The 12,350-nt window shown below is 43.4% G+C and overlaps 1 protein-coding gene across 7 annotated transcripts in view; it reads left to right on the forward strand.

Moving 5' to 3' along the window:
- The window catches only part of LOC121569324 (RAB11-binding protein RELCH homolog), a 65,526-nt gene that overhangs the window by 16,229 nt on the left and 36,947 nt on the right, over window positions 1-12,350 (forward strand). For 5 of the 7 annotated variants that reach the window (XM_041880182.2, XM_041880183.2, XM_041880187.2 and 2 more), the window contains exons 2-11: window positions 921-1,010; window positions 9,676-9,747; window positions 9,885-9,937; window positions 10,086-10,196; window positions 10,384-10,566; window positions 10,710-10,804; window positions 11,216-11,488; window positions 11,635-11,710; window positions 11,893-11,988; window positions 12,191-12,214. In XM_041880182.2, coding sequence (XP_041736116.1) covers window positions 921-1,010; window positions 9,676-9,747; window positions 9,885-9,937; window positions 10,086-10,196; window positions 10,384-10,566; window positions 10,710-10,804; window positions 11,216-11,488; window positions 11,635-11,710; window positions 11,893-11,988; window positions 12,191-12,214 — 1,073 coding nt within the window. The remainder of the gene's footprint in view (window positions 1-920; window positions 1,011-9,675; window positions 9,748-9,884; window positions 9,938-10,085; window positions 10,197-10,383; window positions 10,567-10,709; window positions 10,805-11,215; window positions 11,489-11,634; window positions 11,711-11,892; window positions 11,989-12,190; window positions 12,215-12,350) is intronic. The other 2 variants (XM_041880184.2, XM_041880185.2) reach the window with 2 other exon arrangements.

Below are 12,350 nucleotides of genomic sequence, written 5' to 3' on the forward strand. Positions count from 1 at the left end.
TCAGTTAGCTTCACATTCCAGCTCAAGCTTCATCCATACTACGACGGTGGATATTGCTCGTCCACCTGCACTGTGCGTGCATGTCGCACATGGCTAGTCGGAACAGCGAACTATTCATTGAGACAATGCTGAAACATCAATCCATTGGCGAGTCAGTGACACGTTTTTATTTGTGCCGAAATCATAATGAAAGAAAAGTTATCTTGCAAATTCAGCAGGATGATGCTTTGATGTGGAAGGTTTTTAGAAGGCCGTCTTTATTTTGTACCTTATCGTTGATGCTGTCTTTGTCGGTGCAATATTTATTTGTATTAAGTCATACAAAAGTGTTACATTGCGTGAAGTTTAAAATGCATTCTGTCATTACTGAATGTGTAATGTGATATATTTAAATTAAAATATTTAGTCAGTCGTCGTCTTCAAATGAAGGGGATGATGATGCAATCTTTGCGAGAAGGATGGAATCTGATTTAATTGGTCCTCAACTCAGTAATTTCATTCAGGGTAAGTGGAGTTAGCCCTTAGTTAGCCCTGAGTTAGCCCTGAGTTAGCCCTGAGTTAGCCTGCCCCGGAGCAGGTTAGTTCTGAAGGATTCGTTGCCATAAAAATGTACCTGGCTAAAAGGTGAGCCTCTTTTGTATGACCGGTTATCCCGAGTTGAACTCAGAGTTGACCAAAGTTACCTCGCTAACTCCTCAAACCTGCTTGGTAGGATACCCCTCAGGATGATGTATTACATAGAAAACAAACCGGTTTGGGTGTTGTCTACCCCCTTGTCCACTCTCCACATATAATGTTTGGTTATAGTCAGGGTGATGTTGTTGTTTATAGTCAGGGTGATGAGTGGTGAATAGAGTAATGATCACTACATGAATGGGCTGATTGATTGATTGCTTTCTCTGTGCCTTTCCCCCTGCCAGACCGAGCGGGCAGCATCAGCACATTGGACTCTCTGGACTTCGCCCGTTACTCTGATGACGGGAACCGGGAGTCGGACGAGAGGGTGGCAGGTAAGACAAGATGTACCTGTCCTGTCCTGACAGGGCAGAGATCGAGAGACGGACATGAAGAAGGCGAGATACAGTTGACATACACCTTAGCCTAATACATTTAAACTCAGTTTTTCACAATTCCTGACATTTAATCCTAGTAAAGATTCCCTGTTTTAGGTCAGTTAGGATCACCACTTTATTTTAAGAATGTGAAATGTCAGAATAATAGTAGAGAGAATGATTTATTTCAGCTTGTATTTCTTTCATCACATTCCCAGTGGGTCAGAAGTTTACATACACTCAATTAGTATTTGGTAGCATTGCCTTTAAATTGTTTAACTTGGGTCAAACGTTTCGGGTTGCCTTCAACAAGCTTCCCACAATAAGTTGGGTGAATTTTGGCCCATTCCTCCTGACAGAGCTGGTGTAACTGAATCAGGTTTGTAGGCCTCCTTGCTTGCACACGCTTTTTCAGTTCTGCCCACAAATGTTCTATAGGATTGAGGTCAGGGGTTTGTGATGGCCACTCCAATACCTTGACTTTGTTGTCCTTAAGCTATGCTTGGGGTCATTGTCCATTTGGAAGACCCATTTGCGACCAAGCTTTAACTTCCTGACAGATGTCTACAGATGTTGCTTCAATATATCCACATAATTTTCCTTCCTCATGATGCCAGCTATTTTGTGAAGTCCATGTAATTGTAAATGTAATTGAGACAGTGTTATTTTCTCTCGCAGGACCTGTCAATGTCACTGGTTGTAAAATTCACACTTTATCTCACGACCCCCACCAGCTAATCTTCACTGAATACGTTAAAGATCAGAGGATGAACTGAATACGTAAAAAATCAGAGGATGAACTGAATACGTTAAAAATCAGAGGATGAACTGAATACGTTAAAGATCAGAGGATGAACTGAATACGTTAAAGAGCAGAAAGGATGAACTGAATACGTTAAAGATCAGAGGAGGAACTGAATATATTAAAAATCTGAGGATGAACTGAATACGTTAAAGATCAGAGGATTAACTGAATACGTAAAAAATCAGAGAGGATGAACCGACTAGTAGAGGGAGCAAGGTGTCCGTCCAGGAGGGGCTATATTACACAGACCTCTGTGTAACGGTGTAGGCCGATATAGCCTAGCCTAGCATTTGTTCTCCTCATTTAGCCAGAAAAGATATGATGGCTAGAGACCAGTACTGTGAATAAGATGCAAAGTACTAATATTATTTTTTTTCTTCAGAATTTGTTCTGTCTAATCGTTTTTATGTGGCTGATAACCATCAGCTCCACATACAGTTGAAGTCGGAAGTTTACATACACTTAGGTTGGAGTCATTAAAACTCGTTTTTCAACCACTCCACAAATTTCTTGTTAACAAACTATAATTTTGGCAAGTCGGTTAGGACATCTACTTTGTGCATGACAGAAGTAATTTTTCAAACAATTGTTTACAGACAGATTATTTCACTTATAATTCACTGTATCACAATTTCAGTGGGTCAGAAGTTTACATACAGTGGGGCAAAAAAGTATTTAGTCAGCCACCAATTGTGCAAGTTCTCCCACTTAAAAAGATGAGAGAGGCCTGTAATTTTCATCATAGGTACACGTCAACTATGACAGACAAATTGAGAAAAGAAAATCCAGAAAATCACATTGTAGGATTTTTAATGAATTTATTTGCAAATTATGGTGGAAAATAAGTATTTGGTCACCCACAAACAAGCAAGATTTCTGGCTCTCACAGACCTGTAACTTCTTCTTTAAGAGGCTCCTCTGTCCTCCACTCATTACCTGTATTAATGGCACCTGTTTGAACTTGTTATCAGTATAAATGACACCTGTCCACAACCTCAAACAGTCACACTCCAAACTCCACTATGGCCAAGACCAAAGAGCTGTCAAAGGACACCAGAAACAAAATTGTAGACCTGCACCAGGCTGGGAAGACTGAATCTGCAATAGGTAAGCAGCTTGGTTTGAAGAAATCAACTGTGGGAGCAATTATTAGGAAATGGAAGACATACAAGACCACTGATAATCTCCCTAGATCTGGGGCTCCACGCAAGATCTCACCCCATGGGGTCAAAATGATCACTAGAACGGTGAGCAAAAATCCCAGAACCACACAGGGGGACCTAGTGAATGACCTGCAGAGAGCTGGGACCAAAGTAACAAAGCCTACCATCAGTAACACACTACGCCGCCAGGGACTCAAATCCTGCAGTGGCAGACGTGTCCCCCTGCTTAAGCCAGTACATGTCCAGGCCCGTCTGAAGTTTGCTAGAGTGCATTTGGATGATCCAGAAGAGGATTGGGAGAATGTCATATGGTCAGATGAAACCAAAATATAACTTTTTGGTAAAAACTCAACTCGTCGTGTTTGGAGGACAAAGAATGCTGAGTTGCATCCAAAGAACACCATACCTACTGTGAAGCATGGGGGTGGAAACATCATGCTTTGGGGCTGTTTTTCTGCAAAGGGACCATGACGACTGATCCGGTAAAGGAAAGAATGAATGGAGCCATGTATCGTGAGATTTTGAGTGAAAACCTCCTTCCATCAGCAAGGGCATTGAAGATGAAACGTGGCTGGGTCTTTCAGCATGACAATGATCCCAAATCACCGCCCGGGAAACAAAGGAGTGGCTTCGTGAAGAAGCATTTCAAGGTCCTGGAGTGGCCTAGCCAGTCTCCAGATCTCAACCCCATAGAAAATCTTTGGAGGGAGTTGAAAGTCCGTGTTGCCCAGCGACAGCCCCAAAACATCACTGCTCTAGAGGAGATCTGCATGGAGGAATGGGCCAAAATACCAGCAACAGTGTGTGAAAACCTTGTGAAGACTTACAGAAAACGTTTGACCTGTGTCATTGCCAACAAAGGGTATATAACAAAGTATTGAGAAACTTTTGTTATTGACCAAATACTTATTTTCCACCATAATTTGCAAATAAATTCATAAAAAATCCTACAATGTGATTTTCTGGATTTTTTTTTCTCATTTTGTCTGTCATAGTTGGCGTGTACCTATGATGAAAATTACAGGCCTCTCTCTTCTTTTTAAGTGGGAGAACTTGCACAATTGGTGACTGACTAAATACTTTTTTTCCCCACTGTACACTAAGTTGACTGTGCCTTTAAACAGCTTGGAAAATTCCAGAAAATGATGTCATGGCTTTAGAAGCTTCTGCTAGGCTAATTGACATCATTTGAGTAAATTGGAGGTGTACCTGTGGGTGTATTTCAAGGCCTACCTTCAAACTCAGTGCCTCTTTGCTTGACATCATGGGAAAATCTAAAGAAATCAGCCAAGACCTCAGAAAATAAATTGTAGACCTCCGCAAGTCTGGTTCATCCTTGGGAGCAATTTCCAAACGCCTGAAGGTACCATGTTCATCTGTACAAACAATAGTACGCAAGTATAAACACCATGGGACCACGCAGCCGTCATACCGCTCAGGAAGGAGACACGTTCTATCTCCTAGAGATGAATGTACTTTGGTGCGAAAAGTGCAAATCAATTCCAGAACAACAGCAAAGGACCTTGTGAAGATGCTGGAGGAAACAGGTACAAAAGTATCTACAGTGGGGAGAACAAGTATTTGATACACTGCCGATTTTGCAGGTTTTCGTACTTACAAAGCATGTAGAGGTCTATACTTTTTATCATAGGTACACTTCAACTGTGAGAGACGGAATCTAAAACAAAAATCCAGAAAATCACATTGTATGATTTTTAAGTAATTAATTTGCATTTTATTGCATGACATAAGTATTTGATCACCTACCAACCAGTAAGAATTCCGGCTCTCACAGACCTGTTAGTTTTTCTTTAAGAAGCCCTCCTGTTCTCCACTCATTACCTGTATTAACTGCACCTGTTTGAACTCATTACCTGTATAAAAGACACCTGTCCACACACTCAATCAAACAGACTCCAACCTCTCCACAATGGCCAAGACCAGAGAGCTGTGTAAGGACATTAGGGATAAAATTGTAGACCTGCACAAGGCTGGGATGGGCTACAGGACAATAGGCAAGCAGCTTGGTGAGAAGGCATCAACGGTTGGCGCAATTATTAGAAAATGGAAGAAGTTCAAGATGACGGTCAATCACCCTCGGTCTGGGGCTCCATGCAAGATCTCACCTCGTGGGGCATCAATGATCATGAGGAAGGTGAGGGATCAGCCCAGAACTACACAGCAGGACCTGGTCAATGACCTGAAGAGAGCTGGGACCACAGTCTCAAAGAAATCCATTATTAACACACTACGCCGTCATGGATTAAAATCCTGCAGCGCACGCAAGGTCCCCCTGCTCAAGCCAGCACATGTCCAGGCCCGTCTGAAGTTTGCCAATGACCATCTGGATGATCCAGAGGAAGAATGGGAGAAGGTCATGTGGTCTGATGAGACAAAAATAGAGCTTTTTGGTCTAAACTCCACTCGCCGTGTTTGGAGGAAGAAGAAGGATGAGTACAACCCCAAGAACACCATCCCAACCGTAAAGCATGGAGGTGGAAACATCATTCTTTGGGGATGCTTTTCTGCAAAGGGGACAGGACGACTGCACCGTATTGAGGGGAGGATGGATGGGGCCATGTATCGCGAGATCTTGGTCAACAACCTCTTTCCTTCAGTAAGAGCATTGAAGATGGGTCGAGGCTGGGTCTTCCAGGATGACAACGACCCGAAACACACAGCCAGGGCAACTAAGGAGTGGCTCCGTAAGAAGCATCTCAAGGTCCTGGAGTGGCCTAGCCAGTCTCCAGACCTGAACCCAATAGAAAATCTTTTGAGGGAGCTGAAAGTTCATATTGCCCAGCGACAGCCCCGAAACCTGAAGGATCTGGAGAAGGTCTGTATGTAGTGGGCCAAAATCCCTGCTGCAGTGTGTGCAAACCTGGTCAAGACCTACAGGAAACGTATGATCTCTGTAATTGCAAACAAAGGTTTCTGTACCAAATATTAAGTTCTGCTTTTCTGATGTATCAAATACTTATGTCATGCAATAAAATGCAAATTAATTACTTAAAAATCATACAATGTGATTTTCTGGATTTTTGTTTTTAGATTCCGTCTCTCACAGTTGAAGTGTACCTATGATAAAAATTACAGACCTCTACATGCTTTGTAAGTAGGAAAACCTGCAAAATCGGCAATGTATCAAATACTTGTTCTCCCCACTGTATATCCACAGTAAAACGAGTCCTATATCGACATAACCTGAAAGGCCGCTCACCAAGGAAGAAGCCACTGCTCCAAAACTGCCATAAAAAAGCCAGACTATGGTTTGCAACTGCACATGGGGACAAAGATCATACTTTTTGGAGAAATGTCCTCTGGTCTGATGAAACAAAAATAGAACTGTTTGGCCATAATGACAATCGTTATGTTTGGAGGAAAAAGGGGGTTGCTTGCAAGCCGAAGAACACCATCCCAACCGTGAAGCACGGGGGTGGCAGCATCATGCTGTGGGGGTGCTTTGCTGCTGGAGGGACTGGTACACTTCACAAAATAGATGGCATCATGAGGAAGGAAGATTATGTGGATATATTGAAGCAACATCTGTAGACATCTGTCAGGAAGTTAAAGCTTGGTCGCAAATGGGTCTTCCAAATGGACAATGACCCCAAGCATACTTCCAAAGGTGTGGCAAAATGGCTTAAGGACAACAAAGTCAAGGTATTGGAGTGGCCATCACAAAGCCCTGACCTCAATCCTATAAACAATTTGTGGGCAGAACTGAAAAAGCGTGTGCGAGCAAGGAGGCCTACAAACCTGACTCAGTTACACCAGCTCTGTCAGGAGGAATGGGCCAAAATTCACCCAACTTATTGTGGGAAGCTTGTGGAATGCTACCCGAAACGTTTGACCCAAGTTAAACATTTTAAAGGCAATGCTACCAAATACTAATTGAGTGTATGTAAACTTATGACCCACTGGGAATGTGATGAAAGAAATATAAGCTGAAATAAATAATTATCTCTACTATTATTCAGACATTTCACCTTCTTAAAATAAAGTGGTGATCCTAACTGACCTAAGACAGGGATTTTTTACTAGGATTAAATGTCAGGAATTGTGAAAAACTTAGTTTAAATGTATTTGGCTAAGGTATATGTAAACTTCCGACGTAAACTGTATAAACTCATATCTTTATGTGACTGATAATTGGCCTGTTATCTTTCCTTTTCTGAATGTCAAAATGCCAAATGTCAATTCCAACCCTTTAGCTTTGTAAGATGAGAGTTCTGGAGGAATCTCCAGTAACCATGCAGCAGAGCAAGCCTGTGGTCCTTTCTTCACAACCACAGACCCTCTACTCCTCCACCCTGTCCTCCCTCCATCCCTCCCTCCCTGTGATTCGGCATCTCCTCCCCCCTAAAACCTCCCTCTCCTCTCTCCTCCTTCGTCCCAACATGTCTACCCCAGCTGTCTAACTCTGGGTTTTCTGGCTGTTCTGATCAAACCCCGGCACAGTGGCTCCAGTCCTGGACAACACTCCTCCAGGCAGCAGCTCTCTGCTTTTTTCTTTCCTTTCTAGTTTTTTTTACTTCTTCACTTTAGTTTTTCATTTTGTTCCCGTTTTGTTGCATCCTGTGCACTCTTGATCAGCAGTGGGAAGTTTTGTCTGGACAACTTACTCTTGAACTGGGACAGACTTGAACTGGGACAGACTTGAACTGGGACAGACTTGAACTGGGACAGACTTGAACTGGGACATACTTGAACTGGGACAGACTTGAACTGGGACAGACTTGTACTGGGACAGACTGGTACTGGGACAGACTAGACCTACTGAAGCGGCAGATCTTCGGTGCACAGCCATGCAACATGTCTTCTCTGCTTTCCTTCCATCGCTTCTCTTCTTCCAATGTGCTTTTCTTCGTTTCCCAAGAGAAATGTGTGGAGTGTTTTTCCTGCTCTCATGCACTTGTTATTTGATTGAATCTCACTTATGTAGTCAATGAGACTTCTTACGTGAAGTTTTAGATCCCTCTCAATGTAGCATATGTAATTACAATTCATATACATTGTTCTCCTGTAAGTATTGTTAATTTATAGGTAGGCTGGACACATGACATTTTTAACAATGCTTTTTTCGGATAAAAACTAGTTCATTGCATCCGCCATGGAGCCCAGTTTCATAATATTACCATATGTCCCAGCTTCTTGTCGTAGTTTTGAAGTAATCATGAAAAAACAGGCCTTATTTTAGGACATTTTTCACCCTGCCAGCTCCTATTAGTTCTATTGAGCACCGTGGCACCAACTCGCCTTCCGAACGTTCTATTCCCACCCCATTGTTCTATGTCACAATGCCTGCTTCGCTATTGTTGGCAATGACACCTGCCCACGTTGAACCAATTGCTGGTAGTTAAAACGTCAACAACAACAACAAATTACTCATGGAACTCTGAGGTCGTCCCATTGTTTCCTATAGGGGAAATATAGGTATGTCTGTCTATTTCGCAAAATATATCACAATGTGTATATGTAGATTTTTTTCCCCCAAGTCAGACACCATTTTAATCATGATAATCTCCTCTTTGTAATTATGTAAGTCTGAGCAGCGAGCTTGGTTGTCATCGATCACTAGACCAGAAATAGTCCGAAGTTTTCATTTTTTCCTCATTACGCAGACATAAGCACAGTTGACACCATCGAGGTGCGGATGTTTACTTTCTACACAAGTAGTTTTTTTCCAGTTTCGTCCTAAGAACAGATTGTAGTGGTAAAATAAAAAGGGATACATTTTTTTGTGCCATTTAGGCGAAATTGAATTCTAAGCTTCACTCCAGTCAGAAGAGAATCTGCGAACGTTCGATTCAATTCATTTGCTATGGGCTCGCGCCAGTGTTCCAGCTTAGCCAACGCTCTATTGCCGTTTTTCAGCCTTGGGTGAATTTTGACTCGTTCTATTGTCCAGCCTATTATAGGCCAAGTAGCAGCTATAGTATCCAGTCCTATGCGTAGGCCTAATATTATATCCTATTAAAACACAGATGATTTGACCAACCACAATGCCAAAAGCGCCACTCCAAATTTGAGCAGAGACTAATTTTTTTGCATAACCTGGAACACACTTTTGTAATCTATTGATTGTAATCCCTGGTCAGACAGCTATTAGCATATTATATAGGCTGCATCCCAATAGTATATAGAGTGGTTTTTTCTCTGTCTCACTCTTGTCTACACTGATCTTAAACAACACGATAGGTGAAAGCAGATTCCCAGAAGGTGTCCTCCACATTGCTTTCACCTATCCTGTGTAATCAGATCAGTGCAGATGAAGTAAAGGAGATGAGGAGAGGAAGCCACTCTAGACTATTGGGATGCAGCCTTAGACACGCGTATAGAATGAAGGACTCTCCGTTAGTCAGCTATTCCAGGATCCTCTGCTGCATGCATTCATTAGACCCCGTAGTTTGCATGTCTCCTGTTTTTTATTTTTTTATCAATCTCGTTGTTTGTTTGTTTGGCCTCAGCTTCTTACAATACCTGTTGTTTGTTTGTTTGGCCTCAGCTTCTTACAATACCTGTTGTTTTTTTGGAGTCGTTTTTTTTGTTAGATTTTTCATGGCCATCTTTTTGTTTGTGTTTGTTTGTTTGTTCCTGCTCCTTGGTTGGATGCACTTCCTTCCTGTGTGTTGTGATGTCACTTCCTGTCCAGTGCTGGAGTTTGAGCTACGGAAAGCCAAGGAGACCATTCAGGCTCTACGCGCCAACTTGACTCAGGCAGCAGGTGGCGTACTTAACACTTCTACTCCCATTTCATCCCTCTCTCCATCTCTCCCTTTTTATGGAGCTTCTCTCTAGCTCCTCCCATCTTTCTCTGGAGTGGAAGGGTTCATCTGTTCTGTTGCTTTATTTTATTTCTAGAGAGCGACACTCAGGAGAGAAACAAGAACTACAAATCAAATCATGAGATTCAGGTAGGCCGGACTCTCTCCTACACAGTGTTAGTAACTGTATGCAGTACCACTGCAGCAAATACACAATGTTTCTTCAAAATTACAGTTTATTGAAAAACTTCTTGACTTTTCGATTTGATTGATGTTTCATCTGTCTCTATACTCTAAGGAGCCTATCCGCCCACTGGAGAAGCGAGCCTTGAATTTTCTTGTGAATGAATATTTATTAAAGAATGAATACAAACTATCGGCCATCACATTCTCTGATGAAAATGACCAGGTAATGTTTGTTTCTTTGTGTTGTCACTCAAGGTGTATTTAGTGTGTCATATAAGGCTACATACAGTAAATAAACATATTACATTTACATTTTAGTCATTTAGCAGACGCTCTTATCCAGAGCGACTTACAGTTAGTGAGTGCATACATTTTTCATACATATCATCCTATCTTGTTCGGTTGTTCAGGACTTTGAATTGTGGGACGACGTGGGCCTGAACATTCCGAAGCCTCCCGACCTATTACAGAGCTACAGGAACTGTGGCTCCGCCCTTCCGTCGCCGCGGGATACAGTGGATGTAGCCGTGGGAGTGGAGTCAGGCGAGCTCACAGGGAACTACATTACCCAGAAACATGATCTCTTGCAGCAGGTAGGAGAGCGAGAGAGAGCTTTGCAGTGATGTGACTTTAAAACCTAAACAATCCACTCAGACTGATTTAGTCTACACTCCTTTCACAATGTATACTGAAATCCTCTTCTCTCTCTCTCTCTTTCTCTCTCTCTCTCTTTCAGCAGCAGACAGAAGTGGTTGAGGAGTTGGAGTATCAGATCAGTCTACTGAATGAAGAGAAACAGAGTCTGGCTGACCAGATCAATAAATTACAAAGGTGTGTGTGTGTTAAGAGAGGATGGGGTAATGGCTCTACACTCCACCCTATGTTGTCACAGATAGATGCTAATTGAAAATGTCACTGCCACAGCATGTGACCTTTATCCCTTGAACTTTGAACTGGCATTTCAGCAGTCATCTCTCTGTCCACCCAGGGCCTATTCAGTCGGCTCTCTGTCCACCCAGGGCCTATTCAGTCGGCTCTCTGTCCACCCAGGGCCTATTCAGTCGGCTCTCTGTCCACCCAGGGCCTATTCAGTCGGCTCTCTGTCCACCCAGGGCCTATTCAGTCGGCTCTCTGTCCACCCAGGGTCTATTCAGTCGGCTCTCGGTCCACCCAGGGCCTATTCAGTCATCTCTCTGTCCTTTACAGCTATTCTGATTGTTTTCTCACTCCTCTCTTCTCCAGTGAGATCCAAAGCCTAAGAAGGACAGTGTCCCCGCCTCCTCCTGACCAGGGCTCACATCTCAACTCCCTCTGCTCCTCGTCCACACCTCCCCCTCCCCAGCCCCCCCTGGACAACAGTCAGTACCTGGACATCACGGGAGCCTCAGAACCTGACAACCCCCCCACTGAGAGCAACCCCCCCACTCAGACCGTCAGTTCCCCTACACACACCTCTACACAACCCCATGCCAAGCTAAAGTACAGAGGGACGGTGGTGTTTGACCAGCCCAACAGGTTAGTCTGAAGATATAGTGTAGTTACTCAGTGTGACCTGTAGATGGAGCCAGTGGCCCGTAATAGACAGTCTGATTCTATTTCTCTTGACTGGAATGAGCTTGATTCTCGTTCACTCTCGCTTGTCTTGTGTTTCTCGTTGACAGGAAGTTGTCACCAGCGTTCCAGCAGGCTCTGCTGTCCTTTTGTAAGATGTCAGCTGACAGTCGTCTGGGGGCAGAGGTTAGAGGTCACCCCTAATCAGTCACATGACCATAGTGTCAGCTATCTATGTCTAAGAGTATAGTATACTACTACAGAAACCATTGAATATACAGTCCCCAGAGCTGTGGATTTCTCGCTTTCATATTAGCCTTCTCTCCCAATTTGTGACAGTTTTTTACTCTCTGTCCATCTTTCTCTAGGTGTCGAGGATAGCAGACAATGAGGAGAGTGTGATGCTGATGTTGGGTCGCTGTCTCCCTCACATCGTCCCCAACGTACTCCTGGCCAAACGAGAGGTACCTCCCCCTCTTCTCCCCCCATCCTCCCATCAACACAGGCTTCTTTCTGTCTTTAGTTTGGAATTCAACATCTGACTCCACTGTTTTTCACCGGTTCTCATCTCTCCTCTTCCACTTTTTTGTCCTCTTGCTTTCACTTTTGTCTTTCTTTCACTCTCTCACTCATTGTCTGGCTCTGTGCATGCCTTACTGCTCCTAGAGAATGGTGGCACACCTGTGCCAGGTGAGTTGGACACGCCCACATCTGCATGACCTCACCTGACCTCACACCTAGGGGTAACACAGGCCCACGCCACGGGCTACAACCACACATCAGTCTCATCTGATTGGCTAGTTATTAAAACTCGAGCAGGGCAAAG

The sequence above is a fragment of the Coregonus clupeaformis genome, chromosome 7 (genome assembly GCF_020615455.1).
Source record: "Coregonus clupeaformis isolate EN_2021a chromosome 7, ASM2061545v1, whole genome shotgun sequence".
NCBI lineage: Eukaryota > Metazoa > Chordata > Actinopteri > Salmoniformes > Salmonidae > Coregonus > Coregonus clupeaformis.